This window comes from Sarcophilus harrisii, chromosome 3, assembly GCF_902635505.1.
Source record: "Sarcophilus harrisii chromosome 3, mSarHar1.11, whole genome shotgun sequence".
Taxonomy (NCBI): Eukaryota; Metazoa; Chordata; class Mammalia; order Dasyuromorphia; family Dasyuridae; genus Sarcophilus; species Sarcophilus harrisii.
Genome location: NC_045428.1, coordinates 546,979,453 through 547,005,365, shown reverse-complemented (window position 1 = coordinate 547,005,365; position 25,913 = coordinate 546,979,453). Strand labels below are relative to the sequence as shown.

Genomic DNA, 25,913 nt, shown 5'->3' with positions numbered 1-25,913 from the left:
AATCATTTTAAATATATTTCTATGTTACTCATGTTGTGAAAGAAAAATCAGAACCAAAGGGGAAAAATTCAGAAAGAAAAGGCGAACCAAAAAAAAGGTGAAAATACTATGTTTGGATCCACATCAACTTTGGCTTAGGGTTAAGTTGGTTAGTTTTACTGAACTTCCCCCACGCCCATTTTTTTTTTTTTTTTTTTTTGCAAAACAAATTTCTTACATTTGCTTTTAAAACTTTGAGTTCCAGATTCTGTTCCTTCCTCCCTCTCATCCCACTCCTAATTGAGAAGGCACATGTGAAGTTATACAAAACATTTCCATAAAAGTCATGTTGTGAAAGAAAATAGATCTCTATGATCTCTCCCATCCAAAAAAAAAAAAAAAGAAAGAAAGAAAGAAAGAAAGAAAGAAAAGAAAACCTTAAGAAAATTATATATATATTTTAAAAATATGCTTCAATCTGTATTCAGATACAATCAGTTTCTTCTCTAGGTACAGATAGTATTTTTCATCATAAGTCCTTCCGAATAGTCTTGGATCACTGTATTGCTGAGAACAGCAAAGTCATTCACAGCTGATCATCCCACAACATTGCAATTACTTTGTACATAGTACATTTCATTTTGCAGGAGCTCATGGAAGATTTTCCAGGTTATCCTTCTTCACCTTTTGAAAAATTCTTTGTTAAAATGGGTCTCTGAAAGGGGAACACAACCAACAAAGAGAGTATACCTATTAACCACCTATAATTACCCACCTCTCTATTGATACATTAAGAAATGTAAGTGATGCAAGAACAAAATATAAAAACAAACTTTTTTTTTTTTTTTTTTTTTTTTTAAAGAAGGAGGCTATGTTAAATGCTGCAGAGAGTTCGAGGAAGATAGCAGTCTGACCAGGTTTGATGGAGAGGTACGCCATTTGTTTTAGTATCAAGGAAGCCATTAATTCCTTTGAACAACAAACTTTTTTCCATCAGTGAAGACAGAAGCTGTATGACAAGATACTGAGGAGGAAGAGAATATGGGATCAGTAAATTGGAGAAGGCAACTAGAAGTTTGCCAGTAAAGGGAAGGAGGGACATAGACCAATAGCTTGAAGAAGCGGTAGGATCAAGGAGGTTCAGTGTGTTTGTTTATTTGCTTTTGTTTTGAATTTGATTTTAGAATAAAGAAGACCTGAGAACGCTTGTAGACTGAGAGGAAGGAGTCATAGTGAAAGATACTGAAACAAGAGAAAAAGAGAAAGAATGATTGATGGAGCATAGACCTGGAGCTGGCAGAAAAAGATAGAATCCAAGGTACAGGAGAGGGAATTAAACTTTTTCTTTTTTTTTTTCTGTCAAGAAGGAAGGATATCTTGTCCTCTGAGATGAGAAAAGGAGAGAAGGGGTGAGGGTTTTGAGAGATTCAGAGGAGGGAAAGATGGGAATTCGAAATCCCATATAAGATGACTTTGATTGTCTCATTACAGTGGCTAGCAAAGACACTGCTCAAAGAGAGAGAGGAGGGGAGTAAAACTGGGGTCTGAGATGCATTTGGAATGGCTGCTGTAGAGAATATGATGAGGATTTTGTAAATGATGAATAAACAGATCACCATGCAGTGATGAGGGCCTGAGAGGAGAGACTCAAATTCCTAATGGATATGTCAGCATGATTTAGTGACTTCCTCCAGCTGTACTTAGCTGGAGCTATGTAGGGCCAAGGGTTAACAGTATAGAAGTTGCAGAATAGGAGGGAAACAAAATGTTCAAGGAAAGAGAACAGGGAATTAAAGAAGTGGCTAGCCATAGGGGTGAGGGAGGAGAGGGGAATTGAAGTCAAAATAAATTCAGTGAGAGAAAAAGGAAGAATAGAGGGATTATGAGAGTAAAGAATATGTATTGGGAGGAATAAAAGCAAGACAAAGGTAAGAAAAACAGAAAAGAGTGGTCAATGAGGGAACTTCAGATTTCAACATCCCCTCAGTGACAAGGAGGACAAGTGAGAAAGTGTGGCTGGTTCAAAACAAGCCTCTCACCAGTCCTGGTGGGACAATTCAACTTTCAGGTGCATATGGGCAATTCATTCCCTGAAAGAGGAAGTAAGGGTGATGGGCTTTGTTGGGATCATGTCAGTCTTTTAAAATCCATTAGACCTCATTTGTGTAGACAGAGAAATGAATATAAACTTGGCTAAACACTAAATCCCATCTGCCACTCACCAAAATGGCTAGAGAAGAAGACTCAGGCCATGTATTCTAACTTGTCCCTGAGGCATGAATTCTGACAGGTGATAATCTAATATCTACTCTCTGTGACTTTTTCTTCCCCCGGGGCAACTGGGGTTAAGTTACTTGCCCAGGGTCACACAGCTGGGAAGTATTAAGTGTCTGAGGTCACATTTGAACTCAGATCCTCTTGATTTCTCAGGGCTGATGCTCTATCCATTGCTCCACTTAACTGCCCCCTATGACTAACTTTTGAGGTGAGGTAAGACAAAGGGTAGGCATGAGTGAGTTGGGTTTTGCCTTGTTGGAGGATTCTCCTGAACTGAGATCAAAGAAATATTTGTGTATTTAAATATTTGCCAATATGGCATTCTTCCCCCATTCCCAATTTTTCCTTGTAAAAAGTCAAATATAGTCAAAACCCAACTAACAAAGGAGTACAGAATGATGGAATATATATTTCCTTCTCTTCTATGAGACTGAGATCAGTGATTTTAGTTTCTGTGAGTTTGTAGAATTTTATTTTATAGTTATTTTCATCAATGTCAACGAAGCAAGTGTGTATATTTTCTAGTTCTACTTTCTTTATTCATCCTTAGTTCATATTCATACACCTGAACAGACTTATGATCTCACTGAGTTGGATATTCTTACAATGCAAAACACTACCCATAAGTCCATCACAGTGGGACTGTCCACCATTCTAGAAGTCTTCTTGGCTTTTTCCTGACATTTTAAGAATACCAATGGATTACCAGTGCCATTCACTTTTCTCTCTTATCCTAAACATAAACTTCTCCCCATCCCAAATATACATTTTCCTAATGATATCCTTCACTCCAGTTTTCTGTAAAGTTCTTTTTTACATAATGAAACCATCTCACACTCACTTTGTGTCTCTCCATTGCCCTTTTCAAAACACTAATTTTCAGGTTCATGTGTGTGGCCCTTTGGTAATCCCTTCCAAGGGAGTCTGGAGCTGGTGGATTATTTGAGCTTGGGAGTTTTGAACTGCAACAGCACAAAGGCCAAGTAGATGTCCATAGGAATCTAGGACCAATATAGAGTGGTCATCTGGAGAGAACAGCTACTAGACTGGTAAGCTGCCAACATGCCTAAGGAGGGGCAAACCAGAAATAGAGTAAGTCAAAGCTTCCCTGCCCATCAGAAGTGGGACTGGTCTTGTGAGTGACAGCTGCACTTTCAGTCTGGGCAAGATAGGGAGACAGTTGAAAAACAAACAAACTTATTTTCAATTACATGGAGACATGTTTTTGGGTCTCTCAGCCATACATCCTCATCCATGTTATTGCTGCTCGTCCTTCTTTCTTGAAGAGGACGGAGATTGGGTTGAAGTGATGGAGGGTTGTATAAAGTCACCATTTTCAGTTTCTTTTCCAGAGTCATCTGGGTCAAGTGGTCAGATAGAGATCAGGATGACGGGAGGGTACCAGCTGCAGTGGGAGTCCTTGGCCTTTTTAAGGCTAAGGTCTTCAACAGATCTGTTTAACTGGGGCCACACCCATTCAGTGATTAAGGGGAGGTAAGAAATGAGACAGAGAATGCCCTCTTTTATTTAGTCCAAAATAATAATAATAATAAAAATAAAAAAGATAAAATAGGGGAGGGCACTGGACCCTCGCTTTCTGGCCAAAACAGAAACGTAATCAAAACCAGATCCACTGACTCTAAGTCCAGTGTTCTTTCCACAACATCAAGTTTTGTCTATGGTGTGACTCTGGACAAGGCATTTAACATGGCTGGGTCTCAAAATCAGGGCACAGCGCAGGATGATGCCCAAGGTATCTTTGGGTTTGAGCTATGAAGTAGAAAATGGGGAAAATCCACTCTCCTCAGCCATCCCCGATTTACCACAGCTAAGGCTGTGAGAGATATTTATTGGAGTGATGCTATTGTTTGCCCTTCATTCTCAAAGACAACCATGACATCAGGGAGGTGAGGCCATGACATGCAAGTGAATTGGATTTCAGTGGAACTGTGCAAGGTGACCTGCCTCACTTTCCCCTCCCGAGCCATCTGGGTCCCGTGGCCAGATAGAGCAGAACCTGCAGAGATGGCCTGGACTGTATAAGGAAAACCACAGGATCAAGGCTGGAAAGGACCCACTCCAATCTGCATCTAAACAGCACCCTCCAAGGCAAACCGTCTGAGAGGGTCACTCAAGTTCAGGGCTGGGTGCCAAGGTGTCTTTGGCATCAGTCGGCTCATCAGCATTTGCCATTTCAGCCTTATCTAGCAGGTCGGAGAGAGCTCTTAATTGGTCACAGAGTTGGGGGTGGGGTGGGAGAGGGCGGTGGTACCCCTCCCCCCTCAGGGATCCGCCGATGGGGAAGTATTGCGCCCATGAGCGGAGCTCTGAGCGGGGAGGGATGGAGAGAGGGGTGTGAGAGGGAGCGGGAATGGGGCACGGATCCGGGCCAGCCCTTCCTGTTCTCCTGCACCAGCAGTCGGGTCCTCCTTCCCCGACGTTCCCCATCCAGCGTAGGAAGTGGAGAGAAGGAGGTGGCAGTGTAGAGAAAAGACTGTTGAATTGGGAGACAGGGAGCCCCGTTCTAATTGTGACTCTGCCACTGCCTTGGCGAGCGATCTGGGGCACTCTTCCTCATGCCAGTGGCACGAGTTTCTGTAAAAATGAGGTGCTTTGTGTGTGTGTGTGTGTGTGTGTGTGTGTGTGTGTGTTTTTCCAAAGGGACTCCTTAGAGACGATCTCTAAGGTACCTTCCAGTTCTATGAGTCTGTGAGTCAGTCCGGACCCAGCCTCCAGGCTAAGGAGCCCCCAGCCCAGGGGCTCTTCCCCCACATTCCCCGCCCACCGGGGGCAGGCGGCACTAGGCAGGGCCGGCTGACCGGTCTAGGGCCGCTTCTCTCCGCCCCCTGGGCCCGAGGCCAAAGGCGAGAGCCAAGTGGGCGCGCCGCCGGGGGGCGGGGAGCTCGGGAGGGATCCGGTGTCTTGGGCTGCAAGCTGGTATTGCAGCTGGCGGCGAGGCGAGGCTCTGGCCGGGATATTAATAACCCGGGGCTGCAGCTTTCCATGAGACCCTCCCAGCCATGGCCAGCGCGGAGGAGCCCCGGGAGGGCGGCCCCTGCGGGGAAGGAGCCGGAGCCGCTGGGCTGGAGAGGTAGGACTGGCCGGTGGGAAGGGTCTGCCGCACCCGCCCAGCCCCGCCCGGCTTTGGGGAGGGGTCCGCGGGATTGAGACCGGGCTGGGGAAGGGACTAACACAACCTGCTGGTTTCTCTCAAACTTCTTCCCATTCCTTCGCCCCTTCTCCACGTGCCCCTCACCCCACAATACCCCAAGATCTCACCCGATCCGTTAAATACCAGGCCCCGCCCAGAACGTAAGGATGGGCAGGGCTGCCTGAATGGCTCCCCAGCGCCTTGCTTCGGGTTGGGGGTCGAGAAAACGGAAAACTCAACTGAGGGCAGGAGCGTCCAGGCCAGCCTAGTCCGGAGGCGTCTGTGTGTGCGTGTGTGTATTCGGGATTCAGTTCTCTTGTGCTAGTTTGGGGGACCTCTCCCCCAAAAGGAATCAGTCCTTTTCCAGTAGGTGTGAATCATCAAATACAGAGAATGCAGGAAAGGCAAATATCCGACCTCATATTGTCTTCAAGGGTCTTTTCCATCTCCCCCCACCACCCTGTCTTTCATAAAAAAAAGTAGTGACCCCAAAGCCCTGAGTTCTGCTGTGGCCCTGCACTTGGCCTCTTGGTTCTTGGCCGATGTTAAAAGAGTGGGTGTGGGGGGATCACACAGCTTGTGGTTCTGGGGGGCTTCTTTGTCTTGAGGTGGGAAGACAGGACAGAGCTTGATTTCTACCTGCGGAGAGGGATTTTCTAACAGGTTTTAACTATTCCCTTCCCCCTCACTCCTCAGCCAGCTAAAGTCCCAGAATGCCATGGCTCTGAGAGGTGAGGATTGAGTGAACTGGGTGGCCTGGCTTTCTCCTGGGCTGAAAGATAAAATTGGCAATAGAGACACATTCATACTTGCACACAGTTTCCTCCCCATACCCCTTGTCAGGGCACACAACAGCCAGCATCTGGACACACACACACACAATCTTAAAAGGTAAAAAATCTCCTAAGGACAAGGCAGGGGGCTGGGAAGAAGGAGAATCTCTGTGGTCCAAATGAATCCTGGGGTCATACTCTGAAGTCCCAACTAAGCTCTTCCTCACCTCTCAGAAGCCTCCCACAATCCTGTCCTTTCTCCAAAGTTGGACCTGTTTCTTTAGAGAGGAGGGAGCAACTGTGTAAAAAGCTTTTCTGTATCCTCCTTTTGTATAAAGAAGTCAAGTCCCTAAAGGGTTCATCCATCCTTGAGACACCCCTGCCAAGTGACAGGAGATTGAATTGAAGAATTGGAAGCTAATCCAGTCATCTCTTAATGATCACTCCATTAATGACAGAAAGGGAGAACTCTTGGACAATGTAAATTCCAAACAAGCAGCAGATAATCCATAAGCTTTCATGATGTAGAAGGAATGAATCAGTAAAGGTGTAGAAAACAGTTGAGGAGCCAGGAAGCCCAACCTCTGACACATTTTGGCAGTGTGACCCTAAGTAAGTCCCTTAACTTCTCAGTATTTTAGCTTAGACAATTATCTAAGACTAAAATGCAGTGAAAACGCTGTTCTTTCTACCAGTGACATCAGAGTCTTTCCTTATCATTCCAATTTGTTGTTCAGTCATTTGTCCTATCTGATTCTTTATGATCCCATTTGGGGTTTTCTTGGCAGAGATAGTGCTTTGCCATTTCTTTCTCCAGCTCATTTTACAGATGAGGAAACTGAGGCAAACAGGATGAAGTGACTTTACCAGAGTCACCCAGCAAGTAAGTAGCTGAGGCTTGATCTGAATTCAGAAAGATAAAATCTTCTGATTCCAGGTCCAGCACTCTATTCACTTGCCACCTATCAAATGCCCACTCTGCAAAGGACTATATCTTGAGGTGGGAAATTAAACATTAAAATCAGTTTTAATGATTTCACAGCTGAGCAAGGAAGGGAGTTGAGGAATGAGTGAGGAGAGCCAGTTTGCCGTTCAAGCTACAACACTGATCACTGAGATACATTTCTGTTAAAAGGCACAAATGTTTAAAAGAGGTATGAGGGTCATTTTTTTCCCCTAAGTCCTGTTCCTTCCTAAAGTGCTTCAGGAGTAAACAAGGCAATTCCAAAACGTATTCTGAATCCAGACAATTTTCTCTAAAATTGAAGTGGCCTATTTGGCATATTAGAACAGAGACAGGAGGGAACCGCAGTCCTGAGTTCCAGTTCGAACTATTTACCAGTTAGTGTATGACTAATCAAATCATTCCTTTTTCTTCTTCATCTATAAAATGAAGGGGTTGGATCCTTCCAGTTGGAAGATTCTGGGAAATTACAGATCTAACCAAAAAACCTGTTGGGCCTCCACTTTGAGGGCAGAGAAAGGGTTTCAAGGGAGTTCTCCAGAAGGATTTAGGCTACCATGGTAAGAAACAAGAAGGACCTTTATGAGGAATTTGGAGTATAAATGGTAAAGATTTAACGCCCTAACTACAAATCTTAAGCTTGAATCTTAGAAAGACAGAGATATGGTGTAATGCAAAGAGCAGTGACTTTGGAGTTAGAAAATTTGAAACTCTATCCCAGTTATTCCACTTACTATATAACCTCATGCACATCATTCCCCTTCTCTAAGTCTCAGTTTGCTAATCTGGAAAACTAGGGCATTGAATGAAGTTCCATTGGGCTCATAACATTCTATGAAATACTTTACTGTATGGGCAGTTTATTTAGATCTTAAAGAGTCTTTAGAAAGAAAAGAGTTCCATCCAGTGTCTTCTTGTCACCTTTTTCTGGTGAGTGTACCCAGACAAACTGGCTGTCACAGCTTCCCTAGGGGGTTTTGAACTTTCAAGGAATCACTTTAGGAAGTGAAGGGGAAGGGGAGAGAGAGGGAGAATATGATTCTGTGTGTGTGTGTGTGTGTGTGTGTGTGTGTGTGTGTGAGAGAGAGAGAGAGAGAGAGAGAGAGAGAGAGAGAGAGAGAGAGAGTCAGAGAGAAACATTACCAAAGTCTGAGAAACTACTCTTATACATAAAGTCCCATCCTCTCTCTGGCTTTCCACAGACCTCAGAATTTTCTTTTGCAGGGATTCAGGGGCAGAGGACAATGCTTCACTCCAAGAGAAGAAATCTGAATTCCTACAAGGGGAAGAGGTCCTGAACCCAGAGATGACTCTGTCCCTACAGGGGGATGTCAACTTAGAGGATATTTTCTACCTTGGAACCACAGGTGATACTGATGATGTGCTCTATGTAGAAGAGACCTTGAACTCAGAAGAGGAAGCTGACCCAGAGGAGATACTATGTGTAAGAGAGACTGTCACCCCAGAGGAGACACTGTGTGTAGAGGAGACAGTCACCCCAGAGGAGACACTATGTGTAAGGGAGACTGTCACCCCAGAGGAGACACTGTGTGTAAAGGAGACAGTCACCCCAGAGAATACATTGCATCTGAGGGAAGAAGTCACCCCAGAGGAGACACTGTATGTAAGGGAGATGGTCATCCCAGAGGAGACATTGCATCTGAGGGAAGAAGTCACCCCAGAGGAGACACTGCACGAGGTAGAGAGAGTTGATGCAGAGGAGACACCAAATGCAGAGGAGACAAATGCACCAGGGGAGAAAGCCCATTGTGAGGAGAACCTTGCTTCCAAGGAGAATCTCAGGGTTGAGGACAGCCTGAGTCCAGAGGAGCTGGAGCTTCTGGAATGCCGTTTTCAGCAGTGCATTGAAGCTGTGGCTCAGTTGGAGGAGGAGCGGGACAGTCTCATCCATGAGCTGGTGCTGCTTCGAGAGCCGGTTCTGCAGGAAGTGCAGAAGGTCCACCAGGATATTCTGGTTGCTTACAAGCTCCATGCCCAAGGGGAGCTGGAGTGTGATGGGCTAAGGGAGGAGATCCGGGTGGTGAAGCAAAAGCTGTTCAAAGTGACAAAAGAATGTGTAGCTTGCCAGTACCAGCTGGAGTGCCGGCAGCAGGAAGTCGCCCAGTTTGCCGCCTGCCAGGACGAACTCACCGCTCGTGTTGCCCAGCTGTCTGAGGAGCTGACCCAGCTCAAAGACACATGTGAGAAACAGAAAGGGCATTTTCGGCAGCAGCTGGAAGCCCCTCGGGGTCAGGGGGATAGCCATTTTCTACAGGAGAGCCGGAGGCTCTCTGCTGAGTTTGAGAGTTTCATGGCGGAAAGCCGCCAGGGCCTAGAAGAAGAGTATGAACCCCAACTGATGCGACTCCTTGAGAGGAAGGATGCTGGGGCAAAGGCACTACAGAAAACACAGGCAGAAATTCAAGGGATGAAGGAGACCTTGAGACCACTACAAGCAGAAGCCAGACAACTCCGTTTGCAAAACAGGAACCTAGAAGACCAGATCTTGCTTGTGAGACAGAAGCGAGATGAGGACGTGAAACAATACAGGGTAGGCCCTCCAGGAGTGAAGGAAATGAGTGTTGTTTAACGTGGAGAGTTGGAATCTGAAGGAGATTTATATGCTTTTAAGGCCATGGTGGAGGGAGCCTCTGTTTGAACACGGGTTGTTAAAAGAGCAAGAGAGAATAAGGTTAGATATCAGAAAATATTGCTATTGGGATTGTTAAATTTCATATTGTATAGTGAAGGATTTTCCTGATTTAGGGATTCTAATGTGGTTATCAGTAAATTAGCAAAAATGCTATTGATGAAATTGGGTCTTGAGACAGCAGGAAGTGGGATGGGATAGGACATTAGGGGATTGATGGAATCTGAGTAGTAGGATTAAATAATAACTAAAGGTCTCTTCTAGTTTTGTGTCGATTAAGCATTTTCTACCATAGTGTGCTAATTTTTATTCAATCAACAAGCATTTCTTTTTTTTTAATTTTTTAAATTTTTTAAATTTAATAGCCTTTTATTTACAGGTTATATGCATGGATAACTTTACAGCGTTAACAATTGCCAAACCTCTTGTTCCAATTTTTCACCTCTTATCCCCCACCCCCTCCCCTAGATGGCAGGATGACCAGTAGATGTTAAATACATTAAAATATAAATTAGATACACAATAAGTATACATGACCAAAACGTTATTTTGCTATATAAAAAGAATCAGACTCTGAAATATTGTACCGTTAGCTTGTGAAGGAAATCAAAAATGCAGGTGGGCATAAATATAGGGATTGGGAATTCAATGTAATGGTTTTTAGTTATCTCCCAAAGTTCTTTCTCTGGGCATAGTTGGTTCAGTTCATTACTGCTCCATTGGAAATGATTTGGTTGATCTCGTTGCTGAGGATGGCCAGGTCCATCAGAACTGATCATCATATAGTATTGTTGTTGAAGTATATAATGATCTCCTGGTCCTGCTCATTTCACTCAGCATCAGTTCGTGTAAGTCTCTCCAGGCCTTTCTGAAATCATCCTTCAACAAGCATTTCTTAAGTGCTTATTATATGCAAGGAATCATGCTAAGTCTTGGAGATAGTCAAAACAAAAAATACAAAAAACAAACCCAGTCCCTGTCCTTAAGAAACTTGCATTTCATTGAGGGAAAATAACATATATAAAAATCAGTATATACAAGACGAATGCACAATAGAGAGAAGATAAAGGAAAAGGCTCAGCCAGTTGCTTCAAGGACCAAAAAAGGCCTTCTGTAGAAGGCAGTAATTGAGTTGAGTCTTGAAGGAAGGGTGGGATTCTACAGAGAAGGAGGAAGGTATAAAAAACAGCCAGCAAAAAGGCATCGAGATAGGAAATGAAGTAAATAACCTTTGCAAAGATCAGCAATTGGGCCAATATGGCTGGATGATAGATTGCATGGAGAAGTAAAACTGGAAAGCTAAGAAGGGGTCAAGTTGTAAAGAGCTTTAAATGCCAAACAAAAGATATTCTATTTGATCTGGAAGTAAAAGGGAGCCATTGAAGTACAGAATTGGGTGTGGGGTGGGAGTAGTGCCATAAGATGTGCTTTAGGAAACTCACCTTAGTAGCTGAATGGAAGATAGATCAGAATGGGGAGAGACTGAAAGACCGAGTAGTTTATTGTAATAGTCCAAGGAAGAGGTGATGAAGTCTTGAACTAGGGTGGTGATTGTGTGAGAGTGGAGTGAAATGAATATGAAAAATACTATAAAGATGGAAACAATAGGATTTTGTCATGGATTAGATATATGGTATAAAGGTGGGAATTGAGGGAGACCTCAAGGTTATGAACTGGGTGCCTGGAAGAATGGTGATACCCTCATCAATAATAGGGAAGTTCAGAATTGTTTTTTTGGGGGGGAGGGATGATGAGTTCTGCTTTAAACATGTTAAGTTTGAGGTACCTCTAAGATATGCAGGTCAAAATGCCCACTCAGTAGTTGGTGATATGGGATTGAAACTCAGGAGAGAGACAGGAGCTGGATATATATAGATGCAGCAATCATCAGCCCAGAGATGATACATAACTGAACACATGGGAACTGATGAGATCACCAAGTGAGTGAATATAGATCAGGTATTCTTATCGTTTGTGTGTGTACGTGCCATGGACTCTTTTGGTTGCCTAGTGAAGTCTAAAGACCTTTTCTCAAAGTGCTTTTAAATAACTGAAAAATATATTACATTTCAATTAGAGATTAGTGAAAAATAAGTATGTAAATTTTTTTTTCCATTTAAGTCCATATATCATCTGACATCTATCCAGGGGCGTCTTGGGAGTTTGTGGAGCCCAGGTTATGAAACCTTACTACAGAGAAAAAGACTATAGCTTTAGGGGATACCTACAGTTGATGGACATGCTATAGGTGAAGGTCCAGTAAAGGAGAATGAGAAGAAAGGGGTAGGCAAATAGGAGGAATAGGAGACAGCAATGTCCAAAAAAAAAAAAAAAAAAAAAAAAAAAGAGTACTTAGGAGAAAATGATCAACAGAGTCAAATGTAGGAATGCTAAGAAGAATGACAACTACAGAAAGTCCATTAGATTTGGCTATTAAAAAATCATTGGCTATAAAGAGTAGTTCAGTTGAATGAGATCATTCAAGTGGTCAAGGATTTAAAAAATGGTGAAATGAGAGAAAGTGGAAGTACAAAAATGTGAACAATATTTTCAAGGCACTTAGTTGAAAAAGGAAGGAGGAATGAAGGGAGATATAGCAGGAATGGTTGAATCAAGTGAGCTGGATTTTTTTTTTAAGATGAAGGGGAAATGTGAGTATGTGGGCAACAGGGAAGGAATTAGAGATGATTGACAATTAGAGACAGTTGGGATAATAGTGCAAGTGACTAGAGAAAATGGGACAAGAATACATATAGAGCAGGAAGAGGAAGGGGAAGGGCCACCTCAACATCAGGAATAAAGAAATATTGGAATAAAGGAAGATAGCAGAAATGATTGGATTGAATGTTGTTTTTTAAGAAGTGGGGGAGACACAAGTGTGTTTGTGGGCAATAGGGAAGGAATTAGTAGAGATGAGAGCTTGACAATTAGAGAGAGTTGAGAAATAGTGAGAGCAATTAACTGGAGAAGATGGGACAAGAATGCATGTTGAATCTGCCTTGGAAAGGGAAGGGTCATCTCAACATCAGACACTGGAATTTAGGGGGAGATGACGGGCAATGACATCACAAAGAATGTGAAATGAGAAAGAGTGGACTTGGCAGATGGCCTCCATTTTTTCAAGGAAGTATGAGGCAAGAACCTTGTTTAAGAAACTAAGGAGCTAGGAGGCCAGGAGAAGATTAAGTAGTGAAGAGATTTGGAGCAGTCACTAGAATGAGTGGGATAGGGGATCACTTAGAAGGAAACTAAAGGTCTGCTTTGTTGCAATGGACTCAGTTAATTAGATTAACTAATACAAGTTTGTAATGAACCCAGTCAGCTTCTTTTTCTCCTGGACTTCTTCCAGCTATCAGCAAACTTATTATTAGGTGGAAAAGAGGCAGAGGGTGGAAGTAATCCACATTTGGCAAGTTATGATCAGTAATAGGATATGGGGCTAGAGATTTGAAAGTAGCAGATCATAAATAGCATTTTTTAATACTTTAAGGTTTGCAAAGCACTTCACAAGTATTCTCATTTTTTCCTCATAACAATCCTGCAAGATTGGTGCTATTATTATTCTCATTTTACAGATAAAAAAAAAAATGAGGCAGACAAAAGTTAACTGATCTTCCTAGTAAATGTCTGAGGCCGAATCAGAATTGTTATCTTCTGGACTCTAGGCCTCGCCCTCTATCCACTATTGCCACCAGGTGTCTCTAGAAAGGTTTGGAATTGTACTGGTTCACTGACTAAGATGGGGAAAGAAAAGTTTAGCCAGGTTAGAGACCTCCTGGGAAAGTACTGAGGGTATAGGGTGTGGAGGTCACCATGAAGACCAAAAATAGGAGTAGGGATCACATCACAGAGGGAAGCTAAAATGGTAAATGTTTATAAAAATTCATAAACATGGAAATGAACCTTTGTGAGTGTTGGAAGGTTCAAGGGTATAACCATCCCCAAAAGTGGAAGAATAGGTCATAGAAATTGAGTAAAATGAGGATCTGGGATGTTAGGATTTTTAGGTCAACATCAGTATATAGAAGGAAATCTCGTGGTATGAAGGTAAAAGTTGGGCTAGCGGGCAATACTGAGAAAGGAACTAAACAATATGGAAGGAGGGAAAATGGCCTAAGATTTGGTAATCCCCAGAGGGCTCTGGATTGGCTCAAAAGAGAATTGATTAGTGAAGGGAGTAGAGAGTCTGAAAGTGGGATTGGGGAATAAAGAATATTCCAATTCTATCATGAGCAGTGAGTGATAGATATTAAAAAGGTAACCAGTGACTGGAAAAGGTGGCCAGGCAGGGCTCAATGAATGCTGGAAGATGAAAGGAGAAAGGGAAAAGTTTAAAATGAAATTAAGTTTAATTATGGAGCAGGTTTTTGACAGGCACAGTGAAAAAGGCAAGTAAATCCGGAGTGGGACATTGAGTTGGATGGGAACAAGGGAACACAGAGTTGGGGATTCTGTACTGTTGGAAAATGGGGAGAATATGAGTGGGCATTATACCAGGTAGGGTATTAGTGGAGAGATCATTAGGGTAATTAATTCCAGGATTAAGCAATCTCAGGTCTCATTTTCCAATTGACCTCTGGAAAAGTTCACGCTCCCCAGTTCCTGGATGGCTATTCAGAGCTAGCACCTTTTCCTCCCTCTGCTGGAGGGAAAAGTGTTTTACAATAGATGCGGGAAAAGAAATCAATATAAATGTGTGCCGATCCTTGTGAAGCCCAGGGATGATTACAGCATTGTCTTGCTTAAAAATCTCCCGACTGCCTGTTTCATAGGATACAATTTAGGCACCGCATCCTTACTAGAAGGCCTTCCATCATTTGCACCTGTCCTCCTCTCACTCCCTTTATTCCCGCAATGCTCCGGGCAAAGTGTAGGCCTCTGCCTCATCTTGCCCTTTCCCATTTCTCTCCATTTAGGTCTGAGTCCCACTCTCCCCATTCCCCTCTCCAACCCTGAAATGATTTCCTCAGTCCCAACCTATCAGAGTCAGCTTATTTGTGCCTTCATGCCCTCTGCATCAATAAGCTGAACAGTCTCATCTATGTTTAGGGCTCTATGCTAGACACTGGAGGTTACAAAGGTGTGCCATCTCTTCCATGCTCCCTTCCTTGGTCTTCCCAGGTAAAAGCTCTTCCGCTCATAAATTGCAGGCTATTGTTTGACTTTCCTATGTATTTACTCATGCCTTAATTGTACAATACTGAGTTATTTTTGTGTCTTCAACTTCTTCCTGTAACATCTCTGAAGGTTGTATTTTACAAGATCTTGTGCAGAGTAGCCGCTTAGTGCTTATTGAATCATTTCATCAATAAGTGTTTACCAATTAGTCTCAAAGTCCCAGTGCTTCCCTCATTTAAAGCCAGTTCACTTGCACATATGCTAACACCTCCCTCCTGTTATGGTCCTCTTTGAGAATGAGGGCAGAGCCACAAGCTTTAGAAGTTTTCTCCTTTTATACCTTGAGGTTCATGGACTAGATTTCTTTAAGCCTTATACTGAAATGGCTCTGGCTCTCATCGACTGACCGACCAAAAGTCCCAGACCAAGCCCCTTAAGTCTTTGTTTTGGTCCAGATTGCCTCTGAGTGAATGTAAATAGCATATTGCAGTTTGGGTCAGAAACTCTGAAGGTCTTCCCTCCCAGAGTGATTCCTTTTATTTATTTATTTTTTTGGATTAGGTTAAAAAAAAAAGGGCATTCTTTGCCTTATTTCTTTAATTTAATTTTACTTTTTTTTGAGGGGGAGGCACTTGAAACTAAGTGGCTCACACAGCAAGCCATGTGTCTGAGAATATTTTTGAACTCAGGTCTTCCTGACTCCAGAGCTAGTGCTCTTATCTACTCTACCATCTGGCTGGCCCCTCATTTCCTTCTTATCTAGTCTTAATCATTGAATGCTTTTGCTCTCAGTGAAACTGAGACCAGCTAAAGAACTTAACTTAAAAAAGCCAAGGTCTCCCATTGCATCCAAAGCCATCTCCAGTCCTCCCGATCTCTATCTGGCCACTGAACCCAGATGGCTCTGGAGGGGAAAGTGAGGCAGGTGGTCTTGCCCGGCCCTCCCTCACAAATCCATTTCACTTTTCTGTCATGGTATCACCTTCCTGACATCATGGGCCTCTTGGAGATCAAAGGACAAACAATGGCTGAGGACACCAAGACAGTGAAACAGCCTCTCAAGGCCTTGAGTTTTGTGAGAAGAGTACAGAATACCTAGAAGGTGCCAAGTGAGTGGTTCATAAAAAGGGTTTCAGATTGAAATGACATGGCAGGCGTAGGCAGCTGGGAAGTCTTTGTGGAAGAAACAGTTTTAACTGTCCATTACAGGACATGAATCAGACAAGGGTTGGGGGAGTATTAAATATAAACAGAATGAATACACATAGCCCGTTCCAGAACAATGAATCAGTGTGACTGGCTCAGAATAATTTGTGTAAAGGAACACTGGAAAATAAAGAGGCAGGTAGGGGCTCAAACGGTGACAGACTAGTTTGGACTTTTATCTTTGGGGTCACAATAAGCCACAGGTGGCTTTTAAAACAGGCTTTAATATAACTCTGGCAACAGCGTTCAAGATAAATGGAAGTGGTCCTCATACTACTGGCTCAACTCTTCCTTACAATAATAACCCTTTGTATTCTGAGGGTTCAGCTCTTGTCAGTGATAAAAGTTTCCTTGATCTTTACATTTTCTTTTGAAAGATATTGAAGCAGATAGACTAAGGCATAGGAAGAATCAGTACTCCATAAACTATTTAGACTAAATGCTCCCTGATAGTTGGATAATACCAAGGACAATCAGCTTCTGGGATCCAGGCAAAATTCCTCTTCCACTCTATTGATATTTACTTTTTTGAAAATAACCTAATGTTTGTACTCTGCTAGGAAAAAAAAGACAAAGGGCTTATGTAGTAGGAGTAATGAGATTATGCTCCTTATCTATGTGATAGGCATTTAATAAAATACGCAAGTTTAGTGAAATATGAAATAAGTTGGTGCATAAGCAGAGTGTGAGGTGCTGACATCAGGTAAGGGAGTTGTCTCTTCCAGCCAGTGAGATAAGGGAAGGTTTCATGGAAGAGGGAAATATTTTGTCTGGGCAGGATATCAATAGGCAGAGAGATGGGTATAGGAGTATAGATATAGGGCACAGCATGGGCAAATGTTCAGAGGTAGAAAAGCATGGAAGGGGGAGAAGTAAAATGCTTTATTGCTATAAATTCATTGTTGTATCACAGGTGCAACATCAAGGATGATTCAGACAGTAAATATTTTTGGCCCTTCTAAAAGCGAGATGTACCAAAGCTAGTTTCCTGTTCCATGATGCAGAATATATAAGAACAGGAAAAAGCCCAGGATAAATCTAGTCCAACACCTTCACTTTTCAGAAAAAAACTAAAGCCCAGAAAATGGAAATGAAGAGGCTTCAGAGTCCGGGGGATATGGAGTCACTGCCCTTTCGTAACATACTTTCCAACCCCCACTCTCTAGGCTCTGTCTAGACCAACAGCTACACTGGTGAATGGCTGACAAACACCTTACTTAATCACTTAGCAATTTATTCAAGCTAAGCTGACTTACTCAATTGTCAGAGAGATCTGGTCAAGATCTCAGATACTGTTATTTGAGAGCAGTCTCTTATTACCATCAACTTAATTTAATTCTTGGACAAATTTCCATAAATCTCTGGCTCAGTAGTATATGGATGTTGCAAATGGGATTCAATTTCAGATGACTGTAAAAGTCATTATAACTTACCATCACCAAGTATTTATTAAGCATCTGATGACTGATAATCCTGTAGTAAATAATAAACTATCTCTGTTCTTTATGGGCCTAAATTGTAAGACAGAGTTGAAGACCACCTAGATATCAGAGTAAACAACAACGACAAAAAAATCCAACACAGATTTTAGAACTGGAAAGTATCAAAGGGGTCCAGACCATATGCCTCATTACTAAACAACAAAAACTCTCTTGCTGACTAATCTCTAACTGCCACTTGAGACTTGGGTACTAGTTTTGGTTTTGTCATTAGCATATACCCAAACAAGGTACTCAAGCAAGTACCCTCCTCCTTCTGAGCCTACTTAGTCTATACAATGAGGTCCTTGGAGCAGATGATTTAAGAGTCCTTATATCCCTACTATTTAAGAAACAATTTTTTGTTTTATGTACACTTACGTAAAAACAATTTTAATGTTTTTTTGAGTTCCAAATTCTTTCCCTTTCCTTCTTTCTCCCACCCCCGAGATGATAAGCAATTTGATATAGGTTATACTTGTGTAATCACATATAACAGTTTCACATTAGTTATTTTGTGGAAGAAAAATTAAGCCAAAATAAATAGTAAAAAACAAAGACAAAAAGTGAAAAATAGCATGCTTTGGTCTGTGTTCAGAAAACATCAGTTCTTTCTAAAAAGGCAGATAGCACATTTCATGAGTCCTTTGGGATTGTCTTGAATCATTTTATCGTTGAGAACAGCTAAGCTATTCATTGTTCATTGTAAAATATTGCTGTTACTGTGTACGATGATCTCCTTAGTTTTTCTCACTTCATTGAATCAGTTGGTGTCTTTCGAGGATTTTCTGATATCATCCTGCTTGTCATTCCTTATGGAATACAATAGTATTCCATTACAATCACATACCAAAATTCGTTTAGCCATTCCCCAATTAATGAACAATCCTTCAATTTTCAATTCTTTGCCACCACAAAGAGAGCTGCTTTTTTTTTTGTATAAAAATCTATCTGGAAAAACAAATTTATCAGTGATATTGCTGGATCAAGAGGTTTGTCCCTAATATTTTTAATTCCTAAATCCTTCTCAATTCACCAGAATCCTAACTGTACAATTAAAGATTGTATTAGATCTAATGATCTTTGCTTTGGAATTAAAAAAAAAGATTCCAAACTTCACAGACCCTCTAAGACTCCCTTCCAGATGGAGGTCTATGGAACACATGGTAGAGAAGCCAAGCCTAGTGAAATTCATCCCTAGTCATGCTCCACAAGGAGATTGAGTAAATGTGAAAAGCCCTCAGATTCTCTGCTGCCCTCTTCCACCCAGGCTCATTAAAAATTCTCTTGGCTTTTTTTTCTATAGGAACAGATGGAAGAAATGGAAGACAGTCAGAGGCAATTGAAAAGCAGGGTCCAACTCCAGGAGCAGAAGAACAAAGAGATGGAGGAGCTTAGGATCAGCCTCACTGAAGAGCTCTCTATTTATAAGTCAGTTTTTACTGCTACCTAAAATTTGTTCATAAATGCTGGTTGAGGAGGTAGAAGAGGGAGATAGCTTAAGGGGAAATTTGTGAAGGATTGATTTTGGGAGGGGGGAATAATTTTTTAAAATTCCAGTCATCGGCCCTCGGATGAAAAATGGCTTTGTGTTTTTAAAGGGCTATGCTACCCAAGAAGTCAGAGCAGCTCGAGGCCCCCACTCCTGCGGGAAGTGGAACGGAGACACAGTCTCAAGGTGATCTCTCTGGTGGGAGAGCAGTGTTTGCATCCTTTGAATGCTAACCAACTTAATCATACTAGTCATTGTTGGTTTGGTTCTAGAAGCCTATATACCGATAAGATAGTTTTCTGATCTTCTGAGACATATACTTTCTAGATGCATAGTTCAGATCACTCACAATCATGAGAAATGAGGTCACAGTCCAAGATGCCCCTAACATGTTGGCTATTTTTATATGGTACAAGACTTCTCATAATTGATTTAAATGGACAATAAAAGGCTTAAAAAAAAAAAAAAAAAAGCAAAATCTTCAGGTCTTGTCCCTCTAAATAGTTTTCATCACAAATCCTGCTTCAGGGGAAAATAGCTAATTTTTCCTCTCATATTCACTAACAATTTAACAAAGACAATGAGGCAGCAGTTTTACCATTAAGGTGACCAAGGAAAGGGTGACATGAATTAGTGTGACAGTGACATTTATAAAATACCACACTGGGTCAGTATTATTCACAGTCCAAAGAACATAATATTTAGTATGAGTCAGTAGGTGCCCATTCCTTTCCCAATTAGTAGCAAAGTTCAAAAGGCTGGGTTATATATAAATATCTCAGATTTTTATTTAAGTGGGAAGACTGCTAATACTTTTCATCACAGTTTGGGATTAAGTAAATAAGATATCTTATTTCCACTTCATAACTGCCTGGAGTATCTCACCTGTCAAGCCATATAGAATCACTGGTGAATGTTCTACTTTGATATATAGCTCCAAAGTTCACGATTAGTCATTTTATGGTGACCCAAATATTTTAAAATCTGGTCAATAAATCATTCATCTCTTGCTTTAAAAAAAAAAAAAAAACAAAAACAAAACTTGCCTGAGGCATCTTACCACCTGATCTTAAAGATTATTTCAATCCTTAGGTTTGACAGTTGTTCAGGGTGGTGGGAAGATGACAGATTTCATTTCAGATGGAAACATTGAGACACATAAGTCCCTTAAGCAGTCTGTGATTGGAACAAGTATCGATGCCATCCAATTCACTTTCTAGTTAAGCTGAAGCTTTTCCTGACCCATTTTTTTATACTTTTCTTTTTGGAACAAACCACCTGTGCAGTTCCTATCACTAAAGAAAGGGAACTACTAAATTAATTTATACAAGTCATTAATGACATTTCATTATATTATACAATTCTACTTGCATTTCAATAACACAAATATTTAAGTTATAGTAATCATAAAAGAATAAACTGCTAATGGTAGAACTTCAGATAGTCTGGCAACTGGAGAAGGGAGATCAATTTTGTTCAAGTTGTCTTTTGCTGGACAGACACCTGAGGCCAATTTACAAGTAATGAAAGATGACTTTTCTTGGATACATAACAGCACCACCTAGTTCTATCTTTAAGACAAAGCACTAACATCTTCAGGGAGATTATGGGGTAGTAGGCCAGGCCAGGGTCAAGTCACTTTCATCTGTGTAGGAACTCCAAAGGTAGAAACTCCCTCTAATCTAAGTTAACAACTTCATTGTTTTGGTAATGTGTAATCTAAACCTGCTTTTCTCTCAACTTTGCAGGAGCTGTTTAGAAATCTATGGCCGACTCTGTAACCCGGAAACAAAAGACAAAACCTCCTAATGAAAGAGCACTAAAGCCTCACTGGACGTTTTTTCTTTGCAGTGTGAAAGGGAGTATGAGGAACCTGGTGACAGGAGTAAGCACTAGTCTGTCAGTTTTACAGACTCGCTGCCCACCCCCCCAGAAGCAGAATACTGGGCAACCCTCAGCTTATAGGGCATAGAGCTTATTGCACTGAAGAATGGAAGCACCTGCTGCCCCCAGCAGACTAATGTGCACGCTATGAAAAGGACGACCAATGTATGCCTTGCGGTGTTCTGGAGCAGAAATTGTTGCCTTACTTTGACTCAAAGCTCTAAGCCTTTGTAAGGCAGAGCAAATGTCAACAAGGCAGCCTATTTTAATTAAGTGAAGTTTTAAAGTTTGATTTATTCATGCCACAAGTGTCTGACTTTAAATAGAAGTTTTTCTTAAAGCTAAGCATTTATAAGGGTGCTGTGGGCTCCAGTAGCTTCATTTCTTTATTCATATCAATAGTTTCCAATACACAGCACACACATTTCATGCTGAAAACAAAGGACCAAAAGTTTTCAGACCAAAATGGTTTAAGGCTGTTTGGACTTTCACAGAATTTTAGCCTTATGAAGACAGCTGTGGTACAAAGCGATGCACTTGGGTAATAAAAGAGGTGGCCAAGCACCTGGAATACTATTTGGTATTATTAGGTCTTGAAAAGTAAAACCTTCACAGCCTATTATTACTAACCTGTAGGTACAAGTCCCACTAGGGAAAAATACCAGTACATTATAGGAAGGGCCAACATCCAAATTTAAAATTTCTCTTGAAGTTTCTCTACAACAGTCTCTTAATATTCTTGAAGACTTATGTATTTATTTATTTAGATAAAGATGAGCAATAAACTTCAGAAGAAAAAAAACACAAACATTCCATCAGAATAACTCAGGCCCTGCTGCTGATACTTTGTTTGATGTCTCTTCATTTATATCTATGAAAAGCTAAATGTTTTTCTGAAACTGATATTAACTTTACTTTTGTTTGAATTTGTCTCAGTACACTTCAAGAATTCTGGGTATAAAATAAAAACTCACAACAGTTGTTATATAGAAAAACAATTTATTCCATCATAAGCACTTACAGTTAGTCATAGACAGTAACAGGTTGCTGGTTGGACAAGTTACCCCAAAGGACATCGTATAAAACGAGTGGTCAAGGACTAATTCCATTTATGTGGGGTATATTGGAAAAAACTTTATTTTTTTAAGAAAGGAAAAAAGGAAGAAAAGCCATCCAGAATTAATTTTAAAGTATATTTCAGCTACCAATTGCTCTGTTTTCAGATTACTGGGCAGTTAACCAGCAGTACATCTGTCAGGTAAAAACATACATCTTTATAACCTGGTGGTCCCAAGTTAAAAAAAGAAAATTCACAGGAAAGAAATAATATGAAAACATAGCTCAAGAAATATACTAGAGAGCAAAACTATATGAGGTGAACAAAGATATTTCTGTAGGTATAGCCACAACATTTCACATGGCTGTTTGTCCCCCACCCAATGAGAAGTAGAAGGAGAGAGTTAACAGTCACTAGGGAAGAAAAAAAAAATTAAATAAAACATTTTAGTAAGAAATTTTGACTGGTTACAGAGGAAACCAGCAGGGGTAGGCCAGTTTACAACAGGGATTATCTGGACCCTAGAAGGTTAGCCATGCCAATTTTAGTCTCTGGATCTTTATAAACGAGGGAAACAGACATCTTTACAATGCTAATTCCTCAGTGGGTCAGACTCCTCACCTGGATATAAATCCTACCCCATTCTAATTTTACTTAAATTATCCTGAAAAACTTGCAGTTATAGCAGATGAAAAAAAAACAAAACACGTATGGTCCAATTGCTGTGGCTAAATCAGGTTTTACAGCTGGATTTACTCATAAAAAGTTCTTGGAAAAAAATTAAATATGGGTCTATGGCTCTGCTGAGTCAAGCCCTCCTCCCCCCCCCAGTTAAGAGTCAGAAATCATTCACTCTCTGGGTTGACAGGTGCCTATAGAAGAATGTCTGGACAAAAAAAAGGTCTCGTCTCAAAACCAGTGTTAAATTAATCTCAGGTTGGGAAGAAAGGGGAGTCTAAAAATCAGCACCAGTGCAGACATGTCTAGGACCCCTGTCCCTCTGGATCCACACTTCCTTCAGGGTCTTCATCATTGTATATGTTCTCAGCCTGTCCCAAACAATAACAAAAGTTAGAGCAAAGATGGAATACAGGATTTTTCTCTTAAGACAAGCTTCCCAGAAATGTATCGGGTTATTTTTTATAGATAGGAGTTTTACCAGTTTCCTTCTGATAGCCAACATCTTCAATCCTATTTATTTTTACAGGACTACTTAAAATTCCAATTTATAAACCAGGTAAATCCGAAGGTGCTTATTTGTATCCCAAAAGCACATACTCTAAGGCTCCTTTAGGTCAAAACCTCACCCATATCATATATAATCAGACTGAATTAACTTTCAATTTTTAAGGGACACACTACATAAAACAAGACATAATTGACCACTTAAAACTAGAATCATAATCTATACAATGAAAAGAATTAAGCTTTTAAGGATTTAAGATTTTATAAATGTTTCAGACATTTAATAAGACAATGCAACTTGGTGTGCTTACTGTAACAATATTTTTCCAAGACTTTTCAGCAATACTTTTATTAGTCTTCTGAGAAGCAGAATTAACTGAACTAAGGCATTAAAAGCTTTGGCCAAGACCACAAAATTTGTCAGTGGAAAAGCCTGGAGAAAAAAAATCCCCATCTTCCAGCTTTCTGTCTCTAGTTACTGGACAGGTGAGTGACACAACGTTTTAGAAAGATAAACACATACTTCTGCTCATTTGCCCTGCCAACCTACCTGCTTTCCTCTGCCCCCTCCCCATCCAAGAGACTGAAAAACACTCACCATCTGCCAGACTTGCATGATATTGTCTTCTGATACAGAACAAATAACCCAAGGTTCATTGGGGTTCCAGGAGAAATCAGATATCTTGGCAGTGTGACCACCATGAATAAACTGAAAGAAATAAAACAAGATATTAAAAAGAAATAGAATTCAGTTATTAGTTAATTCAGAGTACTGTGAGTACAAAAACCTACCAATAATTCTGGTGGCCCATCTTCTGCATCTTCAGGGGACTGCTCTTCTCCAATTTTACTGCAGAAAGAAAACAAAACAAGCTTTACATCATACAGACATGTAAATGGAAATGTATTCTAAAAGCAGAAACTGAAGTGATCCAAATGATTTACCTCAAATCCCAGACATTTAGCCTGCGGTCAGTGCCACTGGAAGCCAAGATAGTTTCATTGTGGGGAGACCACTGAACCTGAATTGAGGAAAGAAAGAAGTAGAAAAGATGAGGATTGAAAGTATTTTTTTTTTTTGGGGGGGGGGGGGGGGATTTAAAGTTTTCTAAGTATTTTTAAATAGATGAGTAATGAAGATCTTTATGTTATAGAATTGTTGAGTTGGAATTCGTTAGGAGTCATCTAGTCTAACTTAAACAAAAGGGAAAAAATGAATTCCAGAATGGTAAAATGATTATTCCAAAGCTATGGGTAGCAAGTGGCAAAAGTGAAATGTGAACCTAGATCTTTTGATTCCAAAGACATATGCTTTGTTTTTTAAGCATTTATACATTTGAGGCCATCCATATATTTCCAGTCTTATAGCATACTACTCCCTTTGTTCTTTAACAAGTTTTTATCAGACACTAAAATCAAGACCCTGTGAACATGCTGGGGATACAAGAATGAAGCAGAGGTAAAACATATTAGCCTTCCCTCCCTCAAAAAAAACTAATAAAAAGAAAGCCAAATAAAGTGCTAGGAGAAATCTGAAGGAGAGACCCCCTAGTTGGAAGAGTCAAAGAAAAACTTCACAGAGAAAATGGCACTGGGGGTGAGCTTTAAAGGGAAAAATTTGGACAGAGGTTTGGAAAACAGTTTGGGGATAGTAGTTGGTTTAAAAGTACAATGGTTACTAAAAACAAAAAACAAAACAAAAAAAAAACATCACCAAGCAGTTGTTCTCAAATGCAGCCCATGGATCCCCAAAGGGGGTCCGATGAGTTCAAAATTATATTCACAATACTAAGACAATTATGTGCCTACTAAAATACTCTTCCCCTTTCCAACTACACATCTTTGTGAAGTTGGATATTCTTCACATATTTCAACTAAAAGAACATATCATAACAGACTGAACGCAGAAGCAGATGAGAATTCAGCTGTTCCCTATTAAGTCAGACATTTGCAAAAGTATGTAACACAATGCCATCCTAAAAATTTTAATCATAAAACTGCACTAAGAATATCCTGCAAAGTTTCATAAGTGATGTTATTTATGCCAGCCTGAGTTTTTTTTTTTTTAAATGAATTAAGTATTTTAAAAATTTCACTTTTAACTTCTGATATGGTAAAAATATCAATAAGATAACCCTTATAAACTTTGGATCCTCAATTTCTAAAAGCATAAAGGAGTTTGAGAACCATTGAATGAAAGCAACTTTGGATAAATGAGGATTTCAATTAAACTCTAAAATTATAAGCAGACTACAGTAGTGTTTAAGTCTCAACTAAAATCATTCCAACAATATTTAGAGAAAGGACTAGAACAACAATAATTAAAAGCAAAATAGAATAGATATACTAATATTTCTATAGTTTCTCTGAAGCTATACAATTTGGATTTAACATCTCAGTACTGAGAAGGGCATTTAAGAGTTGTTTAGATGAGTGAATGGACCTGAACAATGTAAACTTAAAAAAGGGGGGGATAAAAAAAAATTAGTGCTAATAGAAGCAATTCTGAAAAGACATCAATAGATCCAAAGAAAAACTATGAATGGTATTAACAGAAATGGCAATCTAGAAGAATTTAAAAAAAATTTTTTTAAAAGGACAAAACATAGAAATCTATCTTCAAGGTTTTTCTCCAACAAAGTGTTTGTTATGCTTATGTTAATATTAGCAAGGCATAAAAAAACCAAGATAATCTGAAT

General features: G+C 40.5%; 2 protein-coding genes across 4 annotated transcripts in view; one reads left to right on the top strand and one right to left on the bottom strand.

Moving 5' to 3' along the window:
* The first annotated feature begins 5,155 nt into the window (after positions 1–5,155).
* SYNC (syncoilin, intermediate filament protein) lies at positions 5,156–22,260 on the top strand. Of its 2 annotated transcripts, XM_012545966.3 has the most exons (5): positions 5,156–5,347; positions 8,369–9,695; positions 18,903–19,027; positions 19,198–19,274; positions 20,837–22,260. In XM_012545966.3, exons 1-5 carry the CDS (start codon positions 5,277–5,279, stop codon positions 20,845–20,847), a joined length of 1,611 nt encoding a protein of 536 aa, XP_012401420.1. In that variant the 5' UTR covers positions 5,156–5,276; the 3' UTR covers positions 20,848–22,260. The 2 variants fall into 2 exon arrangements, with proteins under 2 accessions (XP_012401420.1, XP_012401421.1); XM_012545967.3 differs by lacking the exon at positions 19,198–19,274.
* RBBP4 (RB binding protein 4, chromatin remodeling factor) overlaps positions 21,955–25,913 on the bottom strand; it is a 24,996-nt gene continuing 21,037 nt past the window's right edge. For both annotated transcript variants that reach the window (XM_031962293.1, XM_031962294.1), the window contains exons 9-12: positions 24,160–24,236; positions 24,007–24,064; positions 23,813–23,923; positions 21,955–23,078 (exon numbers count right to left, since the gene is read on the bottom strand). In XM_031962293.1, coding sequence (XP_031818153.1) covers positions 23,013–23,078; positions 23,813–23,923; positions 24,007–24,064; positions 24,160–24,236 — 312 coding nt within the window. In that variant the 3' untranslated portion in view covers positions 21,955–23,012. The remainder of the gene's footprint in view (positions 23,079–23,812; positions 23,924–24,006; positions 24,065–24,159; positions 24,237–25,913) is intronic.